The sequence below is a fragment of the Melopsittacus undulatus genome, chromosome 10 (genome assembly GCF_012275295.1).
Source record: "Melopsittacus undulatus isolate bMelUnd1 chromosome 10, bMelUnd1.mat.Z, whole genome shotgun sequence".
Classification (NCBI taxonomy): Eukaryota; Metazoa; Chordata; class Aves; order Psittaciformes; family Psittaculidae; genus Melopsittacus; species Melopsittacus undulatus.
In genome coordinates, this window is record NC_047536.1 from 1,321,014 (window position 1) to 1,348,909 (window position 27,896).

The window sequence follows — 27,896 nt, forward strand, 5'->3', positions numbered from 1 at the left end:
TGTGCCTGATAAATATGCCTTCTAATGAGGGTTGTAGCAATGTGGACTTCCTTGAGGTGATAGCATCCCTTTGGCCTCACCTTCTCTCCCCACCTTTCCCCTTCCCTTTCCTCTTTCTTCTCCTTCTCTCCCCTGAGGTACACCCTGTTTATCAGCTAGAGCCTAGCAATGGAGAGGTCTGGGCTGCAAATGTGTGTGATGCAGTTTTGCAGTCCTCCCTGGCTCCAAGAGTCTTCCTTTGTTTGCAGATCCAAGGTCTGCATTGCCAATGTCAGCAATAATGAGATAAAATATACACCTTGGCTTTGGCCTCCTTTGGAAGGGCTAGATGCTGGGGCCTGTTTGTGGCTTTGGAATGAATCTTCGATGTACATCACAGTCGTTAAAGTAGGTATTAATACAAAATAATACATTTGTGTAGTGCTCAACTTTTCTGTAGCTGTCTATCAGAAAGTTCTGAAGTGGATTTCTTTAAAGACTCCCTGTCTCCTGAGGAAAAGGGGATAAGGCAGTGTGTCCCTGGACAGGATCTATGACTCATTATGCCAATCAAACTCCACTTCAGAGGGGAATAAAGAGATTTGTATCTCAAAGCTGTGCATAACGACTTCTTGGCTTTTCATTTCATATTTATGAGCGGTTTACTTTGAAGTGTTTATCAGGCTATACGCAGAAACATGAGAGAGCATTGCCTGAAACCATGTTCAAGTGTCTAATCTGTTAAATGCTTGCTGAGCAGGCTAGTTCATCAGTGCATGCAATGCAAAAAGAGAGGAAAAAATAAACTTTCTGGGGTTTTGAGGTTTTGAAGTAGAATCTTTATATTAACAATATAAAAAGGATTAATAATGCCAAGCATTTTGAAATAAATGTAATATAGAAAACTTACAAAAGTTCGTTATGTTCTGTGTTAAGTAGATAAATAGTTCTGTGCTTGAAAGGAAGCTTGGCAGTACTTAATACCAAAACTATACAGTGCCACATCTGCTCTTAAGACAGGAGTATACAGTGACCACGAAATTCTCACTGTTAATTTTGAAGGCTTGAGGTATTCATAAAAGCAGACTTCTGTAGGGTTCTTTCCCCCCTCCAAAAAGAGCAATTTGCTGATAACAGAAGTGTTAAAAGCTGATAAAAGAAGAGCAGTGATATTAGCCTGCAATGGAGACCAATTTGGGGCAGCATTCCCCATTTGCTGTGTGCTGTGCCTGCAGAGGAACGCTGCAGAGGCAGGTATTGTTAAATAGGTCAAAGATAAAAAGCCAGAATTTTCAGTGAAGTGGAAACAAAATGACAGTGGTTCTCATTTTCATCTAGCTCCAGTGGGTTGGATGGTCATATGCCTGACAATTGTTGTTTCGGTTCACAATGTTCTGCTACCAGCCCTCTAAAGTGAAGCTTTACTAATTCTGGCTGGATGTGACGGATCAAGCCAGTCCTGTGAGATCAAGGAGATAAGAGACTGCAGTGCTAACAGGAGCACTCCAGCTGCAGCCCACAAATCCACACTGGAAAACCCTATGTTCTAAAGTGAACATAGTTGACTTTGAGTGACTTGATTTGTGGGTCACCAGCTTTGGACTTCTTAAAGTTATCTCTAAAAGAACTTAGAGGACCACAGCTGATCAGTATTGGACACTTCTGGTTATCCAGGTAGAGATTTCACTTTTGACTTTCCAGACCAGAAATCTTGGGAAACTTTTGTCTGTTCACTCGTTTGGGTTGAGGGTTATTACTTTTGGCTTTCTCATTGAGGAGTGAAATAGCTTTCTCTGTGATTATGCACCCATACAGATTGTCTGCCGAATTCCCAGGGGTTTGGGGTTTTTTAAAGTATATATATATATAAAAAAAAAGCCATAAAATATATGCTGGGTTTGGTTTCTGTGACAAAACTAAGTTGTAGGACAACTGAAATCAGGGCTAGTTTTCCAATATGTGTGCTGTTCCCTGCTCTGAAGCCATTAAGGAAATGACAAGAAAATAGAGCAACCAGATGCCTTTGAGAACCACAAATCTGAAATTTAAATAGATGTGCTGGCAAGTTTTAATATGCTTAGCTGAATCAGAGGTTCATCAGTCTGAAAGTGATGGATAAATCTGTGAAGTGTCCAGAGCCTGTCATGGTAGCTTAAGCCATCTGAAGCTCCGGACCAGCTCAGCTCATGTGCTCTGTCACACCGGTAATTAGGAAAACCATTTGTTCAGATAAGAATGTGACTGAAAGGCCACAGGCAAGGAATGTACAACAGCACCACACAGCCACAGAACTTCTGCGACTGTTCACATAATGGAAAACAAGACCCGGAACACTCTCATCCAAGGTACCCTGTAAGTAGGAGAGAGGAGTTTCTTTTTCCATCTGTAGTCTTCAGAGCTCTCCTTTTCCTCCTCCATATGCCCTTTCAAAACAAACCTGATTTTAGGTTTCAATCTTCCTGTGACTTCCATATAGCCAAAAAGGAAATATGTGAACTAGCTCAAAATGCTTCCTTGCAAATGGTTGGTAGGTTAAAAAGTGTGAAATAGTGTGAGGATTAATGAATATTCCAATCTAATCTCCTTCTTATTAAACCCAATGAATTCTATAATTGGAGTCTGCAAAATAAATAATAATAATATAATAATACTACTAATAATAAATTAATGGCATCGTATGATACCTAGGTATACTTGACCTTTATCAGTGAGATGTGAATTTATCATTTTACCTGATCTGCAAGGCACTTATGAAGCAAGTAAAGGCACTTACGAATTGAGATGACATGTGTGTTAAAAATAGTCAGATAACACAGCCTACATGGTAACTCTCTTTCAAATGAACTGAGTTTCAGTCTGGCTTTCTTTGTAGTATTTACTGTGTTATCTCCTAATAATAACACCTCATGAAGGGTTTAGACTGAGGATTTTTTAATTCAGAACTAAGCAATGGGAAAGGGTTAGGCAGAAAAATGTGGGGTTTTTATTACAGCTCTTGTTGTGTAGAATATTTGACCTAGGGGGGGAAGCCAGTTTGTAAAATCAGCTTTTAAAAGTCAGGAACAGCATTTTTCCCACACATGAAACATTTGACAAAATCTTAAATTTAATTGAAATATCTTGATATTGCCTCTTCAAAGGATCATGCACTGCTACCTGTTAAACTCAATGCTGAAGTGATGGCTGGGGCTTAATTTACCGCTTGGCACATTGCATCTCTATTCAGTTATTAACCAAGTGAAAGGCAGTGCTAGCAGTCCTTCAAATCTTGGACAAAAATGGAAGGGAAAGGACAGCAGAAGGGCAACAAGTGTTGAAATGGAGTTTTATAAAGCCAGACATAGTTTCTAAAACACTGGAACAGACAAGTAGGGATAAGTTAGAGAAGCAGGTTGCATTGCCCAAGCAGAGCTGTGCTTCTGAAAGGTAGGAAGAGCTTGTTGGAACAGCATGCACCTGCCAGCAGCAGTCCAAGTGCAACAGACTGAACTGAAGATGTTGGACTTGGCTATACAGTGATTGGCAGAAAGAAAATCAGGATAGAGACATGTTTTGTGTATGTGGAAAATGGTACTGTAGGGAAGGGAGGGACGTGCATGGAAGGAGGCATTTCTTCTTTCACAGTTCTGTAGAAGCCTGGTAAGACTAGTTGGTTCCAGCAGTGGATTTGGTGGATCTGCTGTGGTGTTGCCTATAGTTATGGTACATGCCAAAATGGCCATGTTACATTAACTTTCTGCCTTCGTGATTGTATATGCAGTCTACAGATTATAGTCATTGGTAAATAAAAGAAATACTGTATTAAGGGTATGTATTTCATCAGTAGCAAAGTTCAGGACCAATAGTAATCTGAATTGGTGCCAACTATTCCATTTGTAGTACCACAACTTACTGGCCATGAAAATAACTAATTATTTTACTAGGATTAAAAATGAAAATCTGAAGGCAATTTATAATTCAATCAAATAAATAAAGACATCTCCTGATCTCTCTTCATATAATGAACATGAAAGATGGATAAAGAAAATATGGTTGTGTCTGTTTCTTAGTAGCTATACTGTCTCAAAGAGCTTAATCTATTTTCCTTAATACCTGATTATATTATATATCTTTTTCTTTAAAATTATAGTGCTAAAATGATTTTAATTTCATTATTCCTTAAGTTTGGCATAAAGCTTATATGGGTTTGCTCAACACACTCTTTTATTCACACTGTGCTCCATTTAAGTTTGGATTTTTGGGGAAGCTCTTCTTTCCATCTTAGAAGAATTCCTTTATCAGTCTGCAGAGTCATTCATGTTGATCTATTGACTGTCCTCCTAGAAATGCATAGTTAAAGGCTGCATCCCTAGTTTTAGTAAAACCTGGTAGAAACAATGTCATTTAGAATGGCAACATTCTGGACCGAATAATGGTTATAATACACAATAATCCTGTAGAGGATACCATTTCCATTACCATTATCTCTAGGTAACATGTTTACAGTGAAGGAGCACCTTGTGACTAAACAGCTGACAGCTGCTCCCGCTAAGAAATCTTTACGTGTGCCTGGGGACCTTCATAAAATATGGATTATCCATGTTCCTAACTTGTGAAGCAAGGTATGAAAGAAAACAATTAAGGTTTCTCCTGTGATGACAGCTGATTCAGGCCTTTCAAGAGTTCCCAATTAAACAGTTAGAAAAGTATGAAAGCTTATTACCTGTGACCTCTTCTGTTTCTTGAGAGCACAGTTTTAGTATCAAGTCATGAACAGTGACTTTTTACTGCTTTTTTAATCTGGATTTAGCATTATAAGAGTAAGAAAAGGCTTTTCATGAATTCAGCAAAATATCACCAGCTAATTTATCCCCTGGTAGTTTCTACAGGTTTGCATAGAAATCTTTCTTAATAATTGAACTCGGATTTGTGTATCAATGAAGATTAGCAGCTGTACAGTGTTTTAATCCCAAAGTACTCATATCTGTATATTTACCATCAGCTGAGGTGGTTATTTTTGTTTCTTTCTGGAGACCAAGGAGAACTCCCTGTCCTTTTCTGACATAACTAAACCGCACTTAACACAGAAAATCAACAGCTTTGGGAGCTGGACTAGAATGCAAAAACTCATCCCATTTTTTTTAGTGGTGGAAACTGATTCAGTGGGAGTCATGGTCTGATTTTTGCACTACTTCATGCCAAATGTGTCTAACTGTGCATGTGGACAGTCAATACAGTTGCTAAATGCTAACTCTCCTCTATTTGGACAGCACTTCATTCTCTCCTTATATTACCTTTAGAACTGACTACTTTTTGAAGGTTGCCTTTTGCAGAGAGCTGTTGTTGTTATTCCTTCATAGAAAAATACTTTGCTAGTGTGACAGAAGATATTACCAGGTGTTGTGCAGATTGTTTAACCTCAAAAAGTGATTTGAAAGTAATTCTTTATGGCAGCTATCACTTCATGTACATAAATGCAGTATAATCTTAGTATTTTCTGCATGTCTGTGGTTTTATTTAGCAGTTCATGATCTCTAAAAAGGAAACAGGCATATAACAAAATTAGTTCACTGTTTGAGCCATTTTGGACTTAGAGTAGTAGAAAATACAGACTCTAACTCGTTTTTGTAAGATTGCATCCAAAAAAACCCAGCCCCCCCTCCAAAACCCACGATTACATTGGTGGTGTTTGGACTGGAGCTGGGAAGTTTATAGCAAGAATATAATTACTTGCCATGAAGTTTCATGTTCTGTTCTGTCTCTGCTACTTGTAAAGAAGAAGTAATAGGAACTGAATTTTAGTCATTGAAAACCACATTCTTCTTGGAGTCAATCACAGGACATAGCTGTGAATTGGTACAGATTTTATCCCCCAAATGCACCATTTGTCACTGCAGATGTACGTTGGATCATTTGGACAGTTGTCATACCACAATGTGGTTGTCTATGGATGAAAAGAACAGAATTTGTGCTATTTTTTCCCCCTCAGGTTTTGTGTGTTGCTTTCAGTCTTTCTCATGTGTGGAGGTCAGTTCCTGCTAGTCCCCAGTGCTGTGCTGAAGCAGCAGCAGGCTTTGTACCTTTGTGAATGTCTGCAGAAGCATTTCCAGTCTTGTCCACATAGGAAAAAAAGTGTATTGTTGTAGTTTTAAATACAAAACGTTTCTCATGCTTTCTTGGCACTGTAACAGGAAGTGCAGAACATTGGATTAGAGTTGGTTTCGATTACCCATCATACTCATTGCCTCACTAGACACTAAGTAACCCCCAACAGGGCAGAGTTTTTTCCCTTCTGCTGGAGGTTGCCCATCACTGACAAGGGATGTGCTGGTGCAAATAGAGGTATGCACTGCACATGTGCAGCACACAAAACCCTGTTGATTTTTAGTTTTAGTTTGATTGCAAAACAGTCATTGCCTTTTAAATGATAGATGAGGCATTTCATTAGAGATAAGGAGATACATGGGGAGGCCTAAAGTTGCTTTGGGAAAGGAAGATCTTATTTGCATGTTCATGTGTCATGTATACTTGTGTTTAGATAAATTCCTTATAATATCCATTCAAAATGTCAATAGATCAAACTATTAGGTTGAAATTTGCCGTGAATTCTGTCTGCTTCAGGTTGATTTGTCTGGAGACTGGGCAGGGAGTATCTGAGTGACTGATGCTAGAGAAAATAACACTGTTTTGCCTGCAGTGAAAACATCACATGGCCATTGTGTTGATAAAACTCTGAAGTATCTCCATCATCTAAATAAGAGATTCCAAGTTGGGAGAATTACTCCCTGCTATCTGTATTTCAGCAGATATCTCAGATGAAATATGACAGTGTTACTGGTGATTGAGTATGGAACCAGTGAAGTTTGCGTGTGTGCAGAGGAGCTGCTACTGGCCTGCAGGGCTAGGGCTGAGCAGGACTCTCCCATAGCTGTTCCTCATGGACTGCTGCTGAGCACGAGTGCTGGGAATAACAGGAGAGTCTCAGCCCTGACTTCACTTTCTGCTGACACTTAATCAGTGAGGAAGAGGAGAAGTGCACCAGGCAGGATGCAGAAGTGGAAAGCAGTGGAAGAGAGCAGAGCAATTGCTTTCAGCATTGCACAGTTGGGTTTTTTTCATGTTTCCTGCAGGTTTCATGTTTTCCTTCAGGACAGATTTGCAAGAATAGCTCTTCTCTTTGTAATATATGAAGCTGTTCTCCTTTTAGAGTTCCTTAGAGCTCAAAAAAGTTGGACAGTTTTCAATAAAGACTGCCTAAGAAAGTAAAATGTTAGCCTGAAGAAGAACATTTTAACCTGGGTTGTGTTGGGTAGATAATAAATAATAATCATGCTTGCCATATAGCTCCATCCTCTCGTCCTCCCAGATCTAATTTAGTCCTTAATCAAAATGGGCAGTTGAGGAGAAAACAACACATTCATACTTCGTCCTAAACCAGCATAGCATTACAAAGAAGTTCATCACCATAAGGTGATGCCAGAAATACAGTTTTTAGATGGTACTTGTTCTGCCAAAGCCAGTGTGTATTCTGGAAGGAGGCTGTTCTATTCTCCTTTCCCTTATAAAAGCTATAAAATGGGGATGATAAAAGCTCACCTCACAAGGAGGTGAAGATAAATAGTGTTTGAGATATTCTCAGAGGCTACATTAAGTACAACTGTAGAAAATGCAAAGTAATTAAAAATATTGTATTTTCTATTGGTATAGAAAGACTGAATGAGGAACATCTATAAATCATTTCCTGATGCCTTTGTCACAGATATGCTCTATGAAAGTAAGATTTATCATCATTAAGTTGCTAAAGTTCACATTCACTTAGTTATAAAATGTTTAGCTTTCCTCACTACCTGGAATTTAATAATCTTAAATGAAAATATGTCATCTGTGAATCTTCTTACTAGGCAGTGACAGAAACATGTAGGTGGCTCTCGTCTTGTTAACCTCCAGGTCTAGAGTTTTAAACCTAAAACAAGGTATTGCTTGTTCATTATTGTTATTTCCTAATGTTTGAGGAATCCATCTTTGATATTTTTAGTGTTTGATCAGTGAAGAGCTTGTTCCTACAGGAGCTTACACTCCCTTTCCCTGTGTGCTACCAAAGGACTGTTAGGAAAAGCTGGATAGGTGGTGAATAAGAGTGTTGGAGAGTTTAAGTGAATAGTTCAGTTTATGTAATATCATGTGTGAATATTACAAAGGAAGGAAGAGCTAGCCCATAAACCTCTGCAGGGCAGTGGGTCTCATGGCTAGAGCAGCAGTATCACCTCCTCCTTCCCTGACCTCCTGAAGGCACAGATGTTCCTCTGCTTGGATGGATCACAGTGAAAGGAGAGCTCACTTTTTCCTTGTGCTTTTTGAATCTGTGCTTTCTTCAGAAATGGAACACTGCAGTCATTGTAATATCAATGATGTTAAGAGAGAATTTTCCAGGCATGTTTCATGCTAATATTAAATCTGCCACAGAGGCTATTCATTGTGATTACATGGTTAAAATTCCTGTCTGTTGCACAGGAAAGATACTTCTGATTTAAGTATACTTAAACCACCAGCAAGATCCAGTGTATTTTATAATGATGTACCAAGGGGGAGGGGGATGGGCATTGCTAAAAGAAAAGGCTTACATCATTTTTTATTTATTTTTAAGCATAAATGATAGAGTAGAAAAGCTTCAAAAACGCAGGAAGAAGTCATGTATCCCTCAGCTTAGGTTTGGAGCCTCAGATCAGAGTATCTTACAGTGCAGACCTAGAAACATAATTGAGTAAAACATTTTGTAGAACAGAATCATTAACCACGGGAAAAGTGTAGTATAGAATATAGAAACAGGTGAAATACAAAGAAGGATTAAAAAGATGGCAGAGTGCTAATGGATGAAGATGAGAAAAAAGGGTAAATGTTAAAAATTAGTATGGCAAGTAGATAAAAAATGAGATTTTAATCATCTGTTCTCCTTGTCATTAAATGAATGCACAAAGAATTGAGGAAAATGAAGTGTGCATTGGAGTTTGTTAAAAAGAACAACCTCTTCATATACCACAGATTGGAGCTAAACTGTGGTACTTGTGCCAGCAAAAATCATTATAGCTATGAGCATAGCAAAACTCTGAGCAAGAATAAAGTGTCTTCAATGTATTCTTGTTATCTTCTTGTAATTGATTATAGTAGCAAAGAATGTAAGTGATATTTATCCTTTTGATTTTAGACTTAGCCCAGTTTTGAACTGCTGATCTAGTGTTGAAGGCAGATTCCTCCTATCTGTGCACTACTGGTTCAGATATCTTCCTCTGAGGCAGCTTGTAGCGATCACAGCTGGATTAGATTAATCTTCAGAAGGGCAAGTCATGCAATTTGTAATTACCCAAATGAGACCTCTGCCTAGAGGTTAGGTGAAAATAACCTTTGCTTGTATGGTAATGCTTTCTAGTCTTAGCTAATGAGTACAATTGTATATCATTGAATTAAACACACTTTTAGGAAGTATTTATATACTCAATAATGCTCAAAAGAAGTAATGTGCAAATTAAAAGGAAAACATATTTTCTACTCTATTGAGAGACTATTCACAGCATGTAGGCTATGGGCAATGATGATCAAGTACATAACGTTATATTGCATTTGTAAACTAGTATAACTACTGGTTTATTCTTGTAGGAGAGATTACATACACCTTAATGGAGCAGCTGGTATTAACTGCTGCTCTTTAATGAAAACAGGCTAGTGATTTCTGCAGGTGTGGATGAAGGGACTGGGGATTCAGGCAAGTAAGCTTGGTTTGCATATGAAACAGCAAAAAAACTAGTGACTATTTTTGTGTATGTGGTGTGTTCTTTGAGAGAAGGAGGTTTCTGTTCCACCCGTAAGGATCTGATGTTGTCTATTTTCACTTCATGTCACCAGCAATGTCATAGATGCTATGAGAATCTGAAAGAAAACACCGTGAAGTCTGCATGTGAAAGGATGTATTCTGCCTGCACATTTCAGCCCTGCTTTGCAAGGGGAGTTTCAGGAGGATGCAATTATTCCCAACTCCGTGCAAGCCCTAGAGAGGGAGTGTGCTTTACAACAGCGTGAGAAGCCACCCATCTGCCTTGACTGCTACTGCTAGTAGTGCAGTTTAGCTCAGGGACCAGATTTCTGAATACACAGCAGTACAATTTGGATTCCCAGGATATGACAAACAACAGGTACTGCTGCTCTCCTTCCTTCGCTTTTCTTCTAGGAGAGCTTTATTTGCTTGATTTCCTAATCCCTTAAAAAGCTGTGAGGAAGATAGTTCTTGAAAGAGACACTCAGTCTGAACCCCAGCCAGGCTTTGTCTGTGTTTACTCACTCCAGCTCATAGGTGCTGTATAGGTATAGGTACTGGCAGTGACAGCAAGGAAAGGTGCTTTGTTCCTGTGACCTGGGATTCTATATGGAGTATGCTGTCAGTATGAGTGGATATGAAACAAGCTGGATATTTTCTCATTATTTGTGAGACTGTGCTTTATTTGCCAATTAATAGTAGGGTTCTTTATGCTGTGAATTGTTGGATAGGTGATTTCTGTGCATCCAGAACGATATTTATCTTCTGAGTTTACAAGAGTGGCCATTAATACTGTAATACGCAGTAATGGCTGAGCGAATAAGATAATATTATATTTGTGCAAGTTCATATGTTATTCGAGAAGTATGGGCAGTTTCATTTTAGGGAAACAATGCATGTAGGAGAACATGATACAGATCAAGAAATCTATACAATATAATTTTAGTGTTTCTATCTCATTTTCATAGGATAATTTAGGTTGGAAAATACCTGTAAGATTCTAGTTCATTTTCCCCAGATTTTACATCAAATTAAAGGCTATGAAGGTATCAGGAAGTGTAATATACATAGATGCATTTTTATATATTTAGATCTAACATATGAAAAATGCTTTGTGTATATATATATAAAATCTATGTATGTATACAGATGTGAAAAAGTCTCCAAAAGGCATTCTTATGTGGTTATCCATGGGTATTCGAGGACAATTTATTTCACCCTTGCATGCTGCCTTACAGAACACTCTCAAATAATATTTTGCAGAAGCAAATACTGAAAACTAATAAATAAAACTCATTTAGAGTCTACCAGAGAAGAACATGTTTTCAGTAGAGAGGGAAATGGCTGGAATATTTCATGTCTATCATCAGGATGCTTGAGATTTTCAGTGCTAAGACTGTAAGGAGATTTCTGAGAAGCAGCATAGAAAATCCTTTCCCAGAGGCTCGGAGCCTGATTCTAATTATGTTCTTGAGTTGATCTGATCCACCTCTCAATTTTGTTTATTTGGTCAGTTTTCAAATCTTTTTCTCCATGCTTCTGGAAGGTGCCAAGTTGCCAGATAATAAAACCCAATTGGGTGAATGGTTTCTGTGAATACTGTATTTTCCTACCATTTTCCTTTGCCATTTTCCTCAGACAAATAAAGTGAGGCATTCTCTGAAGATTATCTTTTGCACTGGATGTTACAGTCTGATTTTGATGTCAATACAGGATGCTAATCAGAGTTAAATCATTTGGGCTTGTAATGGCTGTTACAATCCACAGAATATCATTAAAATGTTTTACTGTGTATGTAAAACAGCTTAATTAAGCTAATAAAGAGTGCTGGAGCACCTTTCCTATGAAAACAGGGTGAGACAGCTGGGCTTGTTCAGTCTGGAGAAGAGAAGATTCCAGGAAGACCTTCTCTTTAGGCAGATTCCAGTGCCTGAAGGGGCCAACAGGAAACCTGGAGAGGGGCTTTAGGCAGGTGCCTATAGGGACAGGCAAGGGAGAATGGCTTTAGAGTGGTTGATTAAGTTCTTATGCAGAAGTTCTTCCCTGTGAGGGTGCTGAGGCGCTGGCACAGGGTGCCCAGAGAAGCTGTGGCTGCCCCATCCCTGGCAGTGCTCAAGGCCAGGTTGGACAGAGGGGCTTGGAGCAGCTGCTCCAGTGGAAGGGGTCCCTGCCAGTGGCAGGTGTTATAAGTGGGTGATACTTAAGGTCTCTCCAAAACAAACCATTCTAGTATTCTATGAGTAATGTATTTATAATTTGTGTGTATTTGTAGACATCTATGTCCCCATCAAAGAAGGAAACCTGAAAAACTTCACTTTCATGATAACTTTGGTAATTGTAACATGTGTCTAATGTCAGCATGGACTCTACCTGTGTAGGTCAGAAAGAGTGGGGCTATTAGGCTTCAGTTCATTTCATTCTTTAATATAATTTTTATATTGGGTTGATTTTGACCTTTTTTATGAGTCTAGGGTTAGTTTGCCAATATGGCTAAAACAAAACTATAATCATTTGAGCTGCTTTTATTAGAATGTCTTCTGAACTTGCACATTATTAGAGTTCACCTTTTCTGTAACAGTAACTTTGTTTCATCTGTTATGCTAGAGCTGCTGGAGCTTTTTACTCTTTTTTTGTTTGGTTGGGGGTGTAGATCTGTAGACTGAGGAGCACTTGAGAAGCTCATTTTTAGGACTGTTCAGTTCATTGCTTTTGACTAAACCACAAGGTTTCTGATTACTAGAATAAATATCAGTTTGCAGATTAAGATATTCCCCTAGCTAGGAGAGTTTGGGTTAATTAGATGTTGAAAGAGAGCTGACTTTTAATATCAGCCCTTGTATATTCTTTTAAACGTTACCACTACACACTTCATTTCTTTAGAAGCATCCTGTCTGTGATACTTACATACCTAATGTTGTTGGCCACTCTCTTGATACCATATGATCTTTCCTGGCTAATCTGTGAAAGAAGTTGTAATACTTAAAAATACACAAAACAACACGTTAGCATGGTTATTAATTGATGATACTTAGGTGTGTTATTCATTTAGTGCATGAATTTCTTCTGTATACCTTCATTCTGATAGATACATAGCCCAAGGAAGGGGAGAAAAGATAAACTGCTTTTGGACAAAATAAAACTACTGCTTAGGAAACATAGACCACAAATCTAGTTTCCCTGTGAATTAAGAAAATAAATAATTGGCAGTTATACTGAAGCAGCTTCAGCCTGGTTTTGTTCTCCATTTTTAGCCCAGTGTAATGAAGATAAATCCATTTTGCTTTTCGAAACCTTCAAAAGCCTTAGAGACCAGTAAATATTTCTGTGTATTTTTTTTACCATCCTGTTCATTACTGTAGGAAGCAAATACATAAGCCGAAATCAACCAGCAAGTCTGCACTTTCTTAGAGCCCAGGGGGCCTCCGTGTGCTTTAAAAATGCATGAGACTTTTTCCACTGAGTCGTTATTAACTGCTATGGGTCGCATGGTTTGACATTGTTCCTCAAAGTTTTGCCTTTAATCTAAATGACCTCCTGGTTTCGGTATCGATGCCCACTTTCTTGTGGAGTATGGGGAAAAAAGGTAAAAACAATGGCAGTGATGACAAAGTCTGTCTGATTTTGAGAGCAGATATTGAACTACCAATCTCACCAAACATGAAAGTGCAAAACTGGTAAATTCTGTTTGCCCAATAAGTGTTTATGGTTTATGAAATTGGAAACTATATGAAAATTAGAATTAAAAACCCTATCTCTAGACGAGACTTGTATAAGAGAAAATTAGCTTTGTTAGGAAAAATTCTCAGTATTCAAATGCTCTAAAGTTTGTGCTCTGGTCCTACAAATATAGGTACAGCATAAAACAGGTCAAGTCATTAGCACTTGTCACCAGCTTTATGGTAATCGCATACCTAAGTAATTAATTATTTGGGCCCAAAATAATCTGAAATTTAGATATCTTTCCTATTTTGTGTATTTCATCCATTTTAAGCATCTTTTGTATCCATCCACCAGAGATCTCTGTAACTCGTTCCAAAGGCTTGGCATACAGCATAGTTTAGAGAAATCAGAAAGGTCTGTTACTTTCAAACTTAAAATAAACCCCTTAGCTTTTAAATGATTTCATTTAAGTTGGCATTTTTTATTGCTCTTCTAGGAACAAACTTCACCCTTGCAGAGCTAGGAATCTGTGAACCCTCTCCCCATCGAAGCGGCTACTGCTCAGACATAGGAATACTCCATCAAGGCTATTCCTTGAGCACGGGCTCTGATGCTGACTCGGACACAGAGGGAGGAATGTCTCCAGAGCATGCCATCAGGCTGTGGGGAAGAGGGATCAAATCCAGGCGCAGTTCCGGTCTGTCAAGCCGTGAAAACTCAGCTCTCACACTTACCGACTCTGACAATGAAAATAAGTCGGATGAGGAAAACGGTAGGTCTTTTTTCTTCAGTATATATTGAATGCGCGTGTATGAGAATGTGATAATACTTAATAATATATGAGGATTCTTTTAAAGGTCAATTGTTCACTTTTTTCTGGGTTTGACAAAAGCTGCTTTTTAATGTTGGAGGTTTTTCAGCATTGATATCAGGGAACTCTATTACCTCTATCATACAGTATATATTGTGGTTTATCTTGCAGTTTACTTTATATGCAATAATCTTTCACAGATGTATGTGCTCAGAGTACACTAAGTCAAACTTAACAATGAGAAGCAGAAAGGAATTTAAGAGAAATCGTTTCATATGTGATTTTTATGCACAGCTTGAAGTAATTACAATGTTATTAATCTACAATATGCCAGTAGCTGTGACAGTGGTGCTAATTTTGTGTGGTTTTCCATCTGCTGAACTTTTGAGAAAGTAAAATTAACTTGCTGTTTGATTATAGGTAAGTACTGTGGGGCATTTAGAAAGCAAATCTCTGCATCAGACTGAGGCAAAGCACTTCTGTTTCATGTAGTTTAATAAGTTCATAGAAATGAAACCTTAGACAGTGCAGCTCTCACTTGTGTCAGAACACCTAGCATGGGGTTGCTCTCCAAGTGGACTGCATGAAGCCAGCTGTCCTTTCACATGTATGTAACCCACAGCCATGTTCAAATGTCTCAGCTAAATATTCTTACCAGGGAATTTTCTGTGCTCACATATCTTTGAATTAAACTAAACAGGAAAAATTGTACACATGGATTTGCAGGAATTGCACCTCCATCCTATAGGGTGATGAAGGGGCCAACTCGGCTTAGGTAAAATATGAAGTGAAGGGTTTGGTATGTGCCATTCTGAGAAGATGAAGAGGAATCTCCCTAGTGTTATAGCCTCAGAGGAACTATTCCAGCAGCTGATACAAGCTAATGAAAGCAGCTCTCTCTATCCGTATTACTTGTGATAACATTGAATTTGTTACATGCTGGGTGTCTCTCAGAAGAGGAATTTTTTAGATGTTTATTTTAGGCTCCTCCCTGTACTTCCTGATGGTTGTCTTGGTTTCAACAGAAGCAGTGAGCTGGGCACTAGAAACACAAGCAACAGCTTGTCAAAGCAAGCCAGCCAAACTGTAGTACAGGTTTTACATTGATAGAAACAAGTTAGAAAAATACAACTGATTTTGTTTGTAACAGCAGCCTTCTTTTTTGTTGATTTAGATTGAATCTATAAGTAGTATCTCCCCTCCACAGGCATAGCAGGATATGATTCTTCATCAAAACCAAAGTGGAAATATATATTTACTAATAATGATTTGTACAAGGAAGACTGTATTTTAGAAAGAATCAGTTATTGTTTTTTTTGGTTTTTTTAATAAGAATACAATTCACAGAAGATATGACAAGTTCCATTGACTTTCTAGTGTAGTTTTGATAAGGTTACTGTGCATAATTTCAAGTAAAACACCTGACTAAGGAAGTTCTGGCATTATGGAACAAGTGGGATTCATTCTATACCATAGACTTGCTTCTCTGAAGGTGATTGTCTCCATTTCAGTGGAAGCAATGTGCCACACTTTTTGTCTGAGAAAATTTCATCTCAGGACCTACTTTCATACATACTGTTGCAGAGATTGATAGAAGAATGAGTGTGCTTGCTTGCATTTCTTTTTCCTCCTTGTAATAAATGAATTGTTAAGTAATTGAAAATACAGTGCAATGAGTCCAGTTTGAATAGGTAATTTTTCTAACAGTGATGTTAATAAGAGAAAAAATGACATGATCAAACAGCATGCAAGAAACAAACCAGCATCTGGAATTCATTTTTACTTGGAAAAGGTTTCGTGGTAAGGGTTCCTGTATGATTGGTTGGTTAAAAAACACATCATGTAAGTAAGAAGCAACTATAATATACACAGAGTTTTAGTTTTACTCTCTCACAAATCCTGGTTAGCTCAAAAATCAATGTTCTTCACATCACTGATTTTATGAAGTTTGGGGATGCATTATCATATAGATTGACAGTTGCCCCACTGGTTCAGCACCACAGTGTGGACACTTACAAAACCATCATTAATTTCTCACGCTTGTGCCAGCAGTGGTTTCCTACATAATAAACACTGTGTCCTTCAGAAGCAGATCAATAACCTGCTAGGTATTCATCTTGAAGAAGAAGTAACAAGAATCTATACTTCAAGAGAAATTCACTCTCTGATATGGTTTCAGGTTTGCGGGATACTACATAAAACAAGACATTTCTTGGCATAAGATGTTATCTATTTCTGCCTATCAATATTAGAGGGAACTCATGATGCATAGACTACTGAATTTATCTAAAGTACTGTTAAAGTTTTTTTTTCCCTCATAAAGTTACAAAACAGTAGTTCAACTCCAAAAGGTGATTATTCTTTTTTAAATTGAGGTGCTATCACCATTTATATCACTGTAATAAAACCAAACCCAAACCTCTCACTTTTCTTGTAATAGTAAATGTATTCTGTCACTCTTAGTGCATCTCTAAGTAGCACAGAGGAGGCTTAATTCCTAAAAATTGTTCTAACAATGTGATTTGGTTCCCATTCAAATCCATTCTCAAAGCTGACGACCGTTTTCTCACTTCTAGATTTAGTGTGATTTTATTTTATCATAAATTAGAATTCTGTGAACCTTGGAATATTAGCAGGTCTGAAATACTTATAGATAAATTGAAACAATGGAAACTCATTTTAATTCAATGTTTTCCTTGGTATATGAAAATTCTTCCTAACAAGACACCTTCTTGGTGATCCAGTTTGAAAAGCAGCACTTTTATATTCATAATTCTGATTAAGCTCTAAATTCTTATCACATTTTACAGTTTCCACTACTGTCTCATTCTGGCCATCTCTTCTTTAGACACAGCTATGTGAATATGTTACAGCAAGTCTATCATCAAATTGTTATTCAACGTGATGTGTTGTGAGTTTTAAGTAAATACATCTTTTCAGGATACATACACATGTAAAAAGTAAATCAGAAATATAGCTCTTCTCTGATGTCATCTGCCAGCTTTGTAGAGGGAATTACTTACAGGTACCCACAAGTACACAGGATAGGGGATAGACAGGAGTTTATGAATGCTTTTTTCATTTCCTTCTGTTAAATCTTGCAACTGTTTGTCCCAAAACATCATGGAATCCTTTTCAAAAGTAGCATTTGTTGTCAGTTGACCTATGTTCCTTCCTAAGCCTCCAGTATTCCTATTTCCAGAGTAAAGCTTAGGCGCTGATTCTGTTTAGGTAGTGACATACTTACAGAAGCCCTTCCTTTTACCCTTGACATCCCTTTGCACACTCAATTCCAAGTGGGCCTTAGCTTTCCTGACCTGATCCCTAGTTTCCCAATGTCCCTGTATTCTTCCTAGGCCACCTGTCTTCACTTCCACCTTCTATAAGTTTTCTCAGTAGTTCCTTATCCATCCATGGAGGTCTCCTTGCCTTCTTGCTCCATTTCATTCTTGTTATGATGTAACACTCCTGAGCTTGTAGCAGGTGATTCCTGAATATCAACTGATGGTCTTGGGCCCCTGAGCCCTCTAGGGCTATGTCCCATGGAACTTTACTGAGTAAGTTCCTGAAGAGCCCAAATTCTGCTCTCTTGCAGTCCCCAGGGCAGTGATCTTGCTGCACGCTCTTCTCACTGTCCTGAAGATCTCAGACTCGACCATCTCATAATCACTACAGCCAAGGCCGCCTTGGAGCATCACATTTCTACCCAGCCCTTCCCTGTTGGTGAGCACAAGGTCAAGCACAGCACCTCTCCTTGTCGGCTCCTCTATTGCTTGCAGGAGGAAGTTGTCTTCCACACAATCAAGGAACCTCCTGGATTGCTTTTGCTGGGCCGTACCATCACTCCAACAGATATCAGGGTGGTTGAAGTCCATGAGGACAAGCGCCTGCGAGTGTGAAACTGTTCCTATCTACCTGTAGTGAGCTTCATTCACAGAGACCTTCTGACTGGGGGGGCTGTAGCACACCCCTACAGTAATGTCCCCCATTGCAGTTCTCCTTCCTTTGATCCTGACCCTCAAGCTCTCTGTTGGCTCATCACCCATCATCAGGCAGAGTTCCAGACTCTTCAGCCTATCCCTGACATAAATAGCTATGCCCCTTTCCTGTCTGCCCAGCCTGTCTTTCCAAAAGAGCCTATAACTTTCCATTCCATTCCATAGAAGCCATCCCACCATGTTTTCATTACCATCACAACCCTGTAGATGTGCACTCATCTCTAATTCCTAATTTATTGGGCCGAGCTCCAAATGAACCACTGGCACTCACATGGACCACAAGAAGTGGGTAATAGTAAGTAGGACTGACTAGACCAGGCAGCCTGTCAGCAGCATCCCTGATCCAAGCCTCCAGTAGGCAACACACCTCCCTCAAGATTGGGTCAGGTTGACATATTTTACCTTTTGCAAGTGATAGAGGAGCCAAGAAGTTTACATTTGTGTGTCAGAAAAGAGAAAAAGTGTGTTTGGTGTGAGGAGGAGAGATTCCATCATTGAAACCACGTTATTAAATAATGTCAGACCAAAAATAATGATCAAGGAATGCTTTTATCTTACTAGCAACGAATCTGAATTGAACAGCAAGACAAGAATGAATGGGAAGGAACAAGGCAATCTCAGACTTCAGCAAAACAAGGAAAATAGTTCAAGGTCATCCTGTGATAATCTGTGTGTATGTTTTACAGAAATCCACAATAAAATGCTGTGAGTTTGGTTGCTTTCTGTAGATAATACCTGTGAAAAGCGAACAATTTTGCAAGTATGGAAGCATTTTTGTGTTAATAGCACAGCTGTACCTTCTGAGGTGTGGGAAAGTGGTGTATTATTGGGACAAATGTGAGTCCTGACACTGAATCTGGTAGTGCCATGCACTTTTCTTACTTCATCTCCTTTTCTTCCTGGAGAATATATTCCATAGTCCCTTGGAGGCAGCTTGTCTCTAGCATCAGATGTGAGGATTCAGGTCACGTGGAAAGGTGTTGTAGGATGCTTCACAAGTCTTTCAGGTTCAATATACATCAATATTTGCTATCTAGACATATTGCTGATAATGGATTCTGTTATTTTTTCTGCATTACTTTAGTGGTGTTTCTTGTGCTAATAATTGAAAGTTTGAATACCAGGCAATGGCATTTGTGCATATCACTTCTTGGGGGGGGGGGGGGGGGGGAAGTACCACACATAAAGTAAAATGAAGTTGGTAAAACTGTAAGGTAAAGTATGAGAAACAACATTTATCTGTTGTGCTCCTTATTGAATCTTAAGAGAAAATTGGAAATTACATTTTTCTTTCTTTGTTCCCCCACTGAAATTTTCAGTCACAATTTCTCAAATGCATATGTAAAGTAAATCTTAAAAACCCCAAATGAACAGAAGTTACCCCATAATTCAAACTGACCTAATATTTTATAGTTGCTTCCATTTTATGAGCAGGATAACCTGGGCTTTTCCAGGGATGTTGTTGAATAACAGACTTAGGCAGACAATAGAGATGTTACTGCATCAGGAAGTTTACAGAGTCACCAGATGACAGTGAGTTTATTTTCCTATTTTTACTTTAATTTTGACATGTTGTTCTCAATATTTTATTATTCTAATTTTTATTCAGCTTTCTATTTCACACTTCATAATTTGCAGATAAGGTTATAGTGAAACTGTGATGCTACTCTTGAGAAGGATTTGGGTTTGTTGTATGCATGCTAATGTCTCTTAGTGGTAAAACCAGTTTGAAAGGAGAATATTTTAACATTCCCAGTGACAGAATTCTGTCTGGGTTTAAAAAGTGGGATTTTAAGCTTGCTTCCTAACTATTCCTGCTAATATTAACTTTTGCCTGTGGAAAACACTTTCCTTGTTAAAACAGGGTCTTTAAACAGTGGCGATACAGTTTGAGTAGATCTGTGTAGTCTTTAATTTGGGCAGGGAGGGAACTGATATGCCCTTACATTTTGAGATAGTATATCTATGTTTTTAGTACAAGAAGCAGCAGGGAAGTTGTAGACTTACTGTGCATTGCATAGTAGATCACTGATTTCAGTTGTTAGTACAGTCTGGGAAATGTGTACCCATTTCCCTTTCAGACTGAAACAGGTAGCTTGGAAACAGAAGGGGCAGATATAAAGGAGCAAAAATGGAGATCTGCCACAGTTGTGTGATCTGTTTGTAGACAAGAAAGTGCCCAGATTGTCCTAGAGAAATAGTGAGACTGAAATGGAATGTCATATACTCAGAAAATGGAATCGCATCCATCATACCTCCACTAGATTTCTGAAGGAGTGCTAGGGAGGTTAGCTCATGCATGGGCATACTTCATCTCTTCTTTAGGAAGGCTTGTAAAGTACTTTGTAAATGACAATTTTGGAAAGTCATTAAGCACAGTATCAAAGCTTGGTTGCTTAAGTGGATCCAATTTTGATGTGCTCTCAAACCTGAGGGCACTTCTGATCGAAAGTGGTTTCCTAATGAGGGAATTGACTAGCAGGAATGACTTTTAAAGACTTAACTACACATCTGCAATTTTGTCCAGGTAAATGGCTTATGTATTCAGTGCAGGGGGAGGCTAGAAGATGGGGTTAAGGACAAAAAATGCATATGTAGTCCTGGTAAATTGTAAAGCCTTGTGGAAGACAAGAATATGAAATAATAGTATATAAAACTTTAAACATTTGTTACCATTTTAATATAACCCAGTAACACTGCAGTTGGCAGGATGACATGATGGAAGCTGTGCCAAACATAGTTATATTGAAGGAGCTTAATAAATCATCTCTGGAACAGAGTGTTTGGTCATATTCTAGAGATGTAGGATGCAGGTGTGGCAAGAGTGACAGCTCTTATTTAGGTGCCCTACAAAGGTAAAAAAATCCCATGCCATCTTGATATTGAGTTGCTTGTAGCCAGCAGTCAGCAATTTAGCAGCCATTAGGGTTTCCATCCAGTTCAGTGTTGACCAGAGAGATGTGCACCAGTATGTCAGGTTTTATTTTTCCAGAGATATATGTATTTCTAACCCTTATGATTATAGAAGAACTGGATGGAGTATTAAAAACAAACAAAAATACCCCACAAAACCCCAAAACTCCACAAACGCATGGTGTGGTGAGGTCTGATAATCTTCTTGGCCATTCATTTGAGTCAGGGCTTCAGTGTCCATAAAATCTGTAACTAGTTATTTCTCTGAGGAGTCAGTGATCTTAGTACCTCTGCCCCAGTCCATGTCACACTCAGGCTGCTGATCCTTGACCATCTCGCTGCTTCTCCATGTACCCTATGGGAACCTGGCTGAAGCTATGCCCTGTTTTGCAGTGTTTATCTTCAGAGTGACTTTTGGGGATTATGTGAATGAACCAAGGCAAGCAGGAATTGGGACCTAGGAAATAAAATCTGCTATCTAGACAGGAAATGAAGGAAAACAGAAAGAAAAGACAGAGAATTAAGTCTACCTGAAAAATACTGCAGCAGCTGGTTTCATAACCTGCTGAGGCTAGCTGGGATCTTCCTTTCTCCTGAATTCATAGGGAAAGAGCTTCTGCATACAGCTGTCTGTGTCTGTGTGTCAAGGTCACAACATGGAGTGCTTTAAAAACACCTCTCAAAATAACCATGAGATTTTTCAATTAATATTTTAATTATGAGGCTTTCCATCTGCTAGAGAGGAATTATAAAACTGTGTTTAACAAGAACTCCATTACAGCATGTTTTTCAGTTGTCAATTATTAGCTTTAGGAAAGCAAACTTAGATGATATAGGTCACCTAGGTAAGCAAGTGCCAGTGCCTTTATTCAAAGTATAGCTGAGTTGGAATAATGCCTTTTTATACTTTTCTATAACAGAGATGCGTATCTGATAAAGTTAATCCAGCTTGGTAATAAATGCATTGTGAGTGGCTGATGAGTGATAAAACCTTCACAGGGAGGTTTGCCTGTATGTGGTGGATAACAAAACATAATGTGGTGAAACAAAACCCACATGTATTTTGCATTTCCCTTGTGAACTGCAGCACACATTACAGAAACCCATGCACTGAATTTATATTGTCTTCCCTTTCAAAAGACCATGAACTTTTACCAAAAGTCTCCTCTGTATTTGTCAAGTCAGGTACTGGCACCTTTGCTTATGTAGCATATCCCACTATTAATAATCTTCCTAATTGCAAGGACTTGCATATTTCACTGATTAGTGCATAATTAGGTCAAGGTACGTACTAATTTTTCTGGTCAACCCTTCATTCAAGAAGCTTGCTCTGACTCTTGCCAACCAGCCCTGTTTGACAGTACAGCGAATGCCTATTTGTCATACATGTAAGACTACAAACATAGATGGCTGTTTAAGTATTATTATAGTTTCTAAATATTTCATTCAATATGTTTTGTGTTTATACTTTGCATTCTGTGCTTTTCGAGTAGTCTGGAAGCTTAATGAAGACAATGTATTTGAACTGATTGTTAACATCATGTTGAAATGTAACATTCGAGTCAGAGAGAATAGAATTCATCTTCAGTTAGGAAATGGATAGAAAATGACACCTTAGCTCTTTTAGTGACAAAGTTTGAGTACATATACATTAGAATAACCAGAAATTGCTGAAAACTAGCTAGTCCTGTAATTACTGAGTTTCAAGAGAGATTATTATTACTTTTCTTCCTTTTAGTAAAAAACTTTTTTGTAGTCCTTAAACAGTAAATTGTAAAGATGTGCCATAAGTTCCATTCCTTAGGTCAGAGGAGAGTTCATCTAATTCATGAGCCCAAGTTTTATGGTTTTACCCATAAAGTTTTTTTATGATTCAGCTTTTTACAGAAGCTCCTGGCAGTATCGAGCTTCTGTCTGATACCACAGCAGCAATCTGGAAATCAACTGTTTTCTTTTCATTTCATTATATTTCACATGGATTAAAGACAACCTTCTGCTTCATTTAAGCGTTTGTGCATTCTATGACAGTCTTTCCTTGACATTGTTAAGGGAAATAAGTGTAAACTGGAGCATAGGAGGTTCCACGTTAACATCAGGAAGAGCTTCTTTACTGTGAGAGTGACAGAGCACTGGAACAGGTTGCCCAGGGGGGTTGTGGAGTCTCCTATGTTGGAGATATTCAAGGCCTGAATGGACAAGTTCCTGTGTGATGTACTCCAGGTTACCCTGCTCTTTCAGGGGGGTTGGACTAGATGATCTTTTGAGGTCCCTTCCAACCCTTGGGATTCTGGGATTCTTCAACATCTCAAAGCTGTTGGTAGCACTACAGAAACCATGCTGAAATCTGTAACTTCACCTGAACATGAAATATTAGCTACGATTAAAAGAGGAGCATTTATTCAATTTGTAGTTTGTCTACCTGATGGTTAAAGAACAACCAGGTCAGATTAGACTAGAACCCATGAAAGGAAGTTACAATGATACTGAGGAGATGAAAGCAGTTTGAAGAACTTGCCTTTTCAGTACAGTTGCCTGCTATTGAAGGCTAGTTATCATTGTTCTTAAAAACCAACCACATTTTGCAGCTTGCTGGAGGACTGTTTTACATGTGGTAGGTTTACTTGAAGCAGTAGCTTTAAGTGTTTTTTCCAGGCTGAATAATTTATCACATTATAATGCGTTACTATTTGTCACCAGAGGGTGCCATTGCTGTGATCTTCCACATTCCTGTGCTAAGAACCACTGAATTTTGGAAGAGGTACCGCTTCTCAACAGTGCTTCTTACAGTATTTCTTTATGTAGCTGTAAAGCAATGGTGAGGAAAAGTGCCCTTGTTGAGAGTAATTTGTACAACTGGAAGCAGAGCTGTGGTAGGTTCAAGTGCTGATGTCTTCAGGAATCAAGCAGTAGTTGGAACAACCAAGTCCTAGAAAAGGGCTGCTTCCTGGTTCTCCACTTGTTTGTTATGTAAATACATTCAACTACTCCTACTTACCTGTGGTTTTATATGGACTCTGTGTGGTTCATTCCTTACCCAGAAAATCACCTCAAGTGTCTGGATACTGAGTGCTACATAGTGGAATAATGCTGATGTCAGAAGAAGCAGGTTTGTTTGTGAATGAAGTCACAGGAAGAGGTATAGTTACCACACCATAAGCTGCTGACATACCCTTTGCTCTCTCCCCAAGGTCCCTTTCCTAAAGGACCTCTCTTTACCTTAGTCTGTGGTTGCATGGTGGTTATCTGTCTGTAGTCAGGTGGAGGGTCTGAGGCTGGACTATAAGAAACTTAGTTGATTCATGGAATATATCACAAGTACAGCTCATTCACAATATATCAGGCTGTATTTAGATGCAATATGAACTCATCTTTATCCCTTCCATCCTTCGGTATGTTCTCTGTGCACGAAAATACACAACACAGATATGCAGATAAATTAAATAAAAATATGAACTTACCAAGTTTCTTTTCCTATAGGCTGAGATGGAAGAGCAAGTTTTGGTGGGTTTTGTATTTTTCAGTTATTAAGAACCATTGTTGAAGGCCTACAGATAACAGCTCTCTGGGATGGGTTTTACAGCTGGGCAACAATTGGGTGGAAAGAATGCCTTTTGTGATTTTTGAAGTTGTTATAAATACCTTGGAAGTTTCTGACTGTTCAAGTCATTCTCAGGCTTTCCATAAGAAGAGTGTTGATAGAGAGGAGGACTCTTCAGCTGATGGAATTCTATTTGCCAGGAAGTTCAAGACACCTATGAAAACTGATACTTCCTTACCATGTTTGCCCTATTGAAACTGAGATACCATCTTGTAGGAAGGCATAATACCATTCAATTATAGCAACATGCCTGTAGGCAAGGCACAATATGTGAGCATCATTTGTTTGCTTAGAGCCATGACTGTCATTCAGAAATATTGAAAGGTAGCAGTTGGATTTTTTCACACAAATGGTTAAGGGACTTTTCTCAACATCAAATGAGTGAAAATATAGCTTCTGTTTCCTCAGATGCTGAGATGTTAGAATAAGTAATCGTGATTCCTGGGGGAAAAAATGTTTTTATTTTCCAAAAAATGAGTGGTATGAGATAAGAAAAGTGTTTATCGGTTTTTCCATAGAACACTTCTATTTAGTAAATCTGAAATAAGAAGTAACAGTGAAGTTATTCCTCTTTCCAGTTTTCTTTCAGACAAGAGGAGTTATTTTAGGAGTCTTGTGCTATTTATGTATCTCCTGCATAATAGTATAGCTTTAAGCTATATTACACGGTGTGAATAAGGACAAAACAAAGGAATGGATATAACTGCTTAACAGAGCCAAGTTTGTCTTTTGTAGCTCTCTGGTTTTGGTTTTTTTTTTCTTTTTAAACTTCTTTTTGCTATGTAAAACACTCCAACACTTGTGCTGAAAAGTTGTTTCTGAACAGTTTTGTACAATGCAGAGAGAAGGAGTGGGATGGGAAAGATGAGGGAAAGACCAAGACTGTGACCTGCAGTGCAAAGAGCAAGTGGGTGAGAGCAAGCTGTGGGACATGAGGTGTGAAGGAACAAAATGGCCAAGGAGGCTGCAGAGAACTCATCAGATGCTTTGGTTTATGACATTCAGTGAAACAACACACCTCTGCAGGGAAGTAATAAACTGCCATCAGAAATGGTTTTACTGACCATGTGTGTATGCTGCTCAAATACAGCAACAGGGTTTTGATGGTTTACATCTGTATGCAAATGCTGATGTTCACTTTAATAACCTTTTTTACTATATCGACCTTCAAAGCTGTTGGCCTGGAAGGGTTGATGTGTTAGTGAATGCCACAAGATTGGTAGAAGTTGAATACTCATATCTGAGTTATACGTTTATGAAGGAGATACAAGTATTGGATACAAATACAAATATTTATTTTATTTCTCATTTATGCTTTTCATAGTTATTTCTATAGTAAATTATATGTGTAAATAATTTAAGTTTTTACTTTGCAGAGTTCTCTATATTTTCAGTATTAAATAGCAAAATAATAAACCTTATCTGCCCAGTTTTATCAATACATCCCTGGGTAGCTGCTCAAAGGCTCCTTGAGTCTACATTAATTCTAGATCAATTTGCTAGCTTTGATTTCTGGATAATTACTGCATACTTCAAGATGACTTTTATTGTGATCCTTATCCAGTTTTTATTCTTTGAGATACTTTATTTCTTGAGCTACTATTTGACTTCCTTAACAGTATCTGAAGATAGAATCATAAAATCATAGAACAGTTTGGATTGGAAAGGACCTTAAAAGCTCATCCAGTTCCAGCCCCCTGCCATAGACAGGGACATCTTCCACTAGAGCAGGTTGCTGCATGCTTCTGTGTCCAGTCTGGCCTTGAACACTGCCAGTGATGGGGCAGCCACAACTTCTCTGGGCACCCTGTGCCAGCGCCTCAGCATCCTCACAGGGAAAAAATTCCTCCTTATATCCAACCTAAATCTCCTCTGTTTGAACCCATTGCCCTTGTCCTATCACCTGCAGGCCTTGATTTGGTACCCATATTGAGTCCCACAATATTGTTACCCATATTGAATTTCATTCTAAACTTTGGGACTGGATCACACTCCAAGCCTCTGTCTCAATCAGGACTTGTCCTCTTCCCTGTGGACTCTCTATTTGTGGACTTAATGGCCTTACTCAGAAGTAAGAGCATTCTGTACGTAATGGAGCATTCTGTCATCTCTTTTAGGTGACAGAATGCAGCTGATCTTTCCAAATTAACAATTAATTTAAAAGCATTATAATTACCAACATAGTAATTTAAAAGCAGAATTTCTCCTCCATTTTCAGATTTTTGGGTGGTTTGAGTTAATTCACTACATTTTGCTTCCATAGATATCAGGACAGATGAAGGCAGCTTGGTGTGATTACAACTAAGATATTTTATGTGGCACTTTTTTTTGTGTTTTAAGAGAAAAAGATAAATACGAGACCTGTGATAAATGTTAGAAGACAGACCTATAGGCACATCAGGCTGACATTAATAATCATTGTTTTCTATCTTATCCTCAGTCCAGCTGTTTTGCTAAAGATCCTGAGAAAACAGTCAGGGAGCAATCAGCACTGCAGCACTTTCACTTGAAGGCTGGGGTTGTGGGGGGAGGATCTGAACATGCCTCTGAGGACCTGACAGTCAGCATCATTAAGAGAAATACTTGTACACGGTGAAGTGTAAAGGGAGGAGACGTGTAAAGGGAGGTAAACCAGGTAGCTGTTAGCTTTCTATGGCTTGGGTCAATCCTCTGACAATTCATTTTAGTTCTTTTTTTTTAGGTATTTTATTTTTTTGCTGGTATTTTTCACCCTATTTTTTTTCCATCATTCCCATTTTGCTAAAAATATGGTGTTTGCTGTTCTTTGCCTGAAAAACCATTTATTCTCCCTTTCTGCTTTTTTTCTAATATAACATAGTGCATTGAGCTTAAGACTTTAATGTGATTCCAGATAATCTTCTAGTTCTGTTTGACACGTGATGGCTTAAAAGCACTCTTTATAAAGCAGAATATTACAGTATGACTGTGCAAAGTGAGGGTTTTGGTTTTTTTAATGTATGATAAATTCTTTGCGTGGCTTAAAAATGGAGGAGCAGATCATCTTGCAGAAATAATGATTGTCTTAGGAAAACAGTCTGAACAAATCAATACTTTTCCTTTTTCTACTTTTGTCCTTCCTTATTTGAATCTAGCTCACAAATAACTGCGTGTTAGAAAGTCTTCAAATCACTT

The 27,896-nt window shown here is 38.4% G+C and overlaps 1 protein-coding gene across 3 annotated transcripts in view; it reads left to right on the top strand.

Moving 5' to 3' along the window:
* Positions 1-27,896, top strand: part of TENM2 (teneurin transmembrane protein 2) — a 509,002-nt gene that overhangs the window by 28,492 nt on the left and 452,614 nt on the right. For all 3 annotated transcript variants that reach the window (XM_034066670.1, XM_034066671.1, XM_034066672.1), the window contains exon 2: positions 13,920-14,195. In XM_034066670.1, the coding sequence (XP_033922561.1) occupies positions 13,920-14,195 (276 nt within the window). The remainder of the gene's footprint in view (positions 1-13,919; positions 14,196-27,896) is intronic.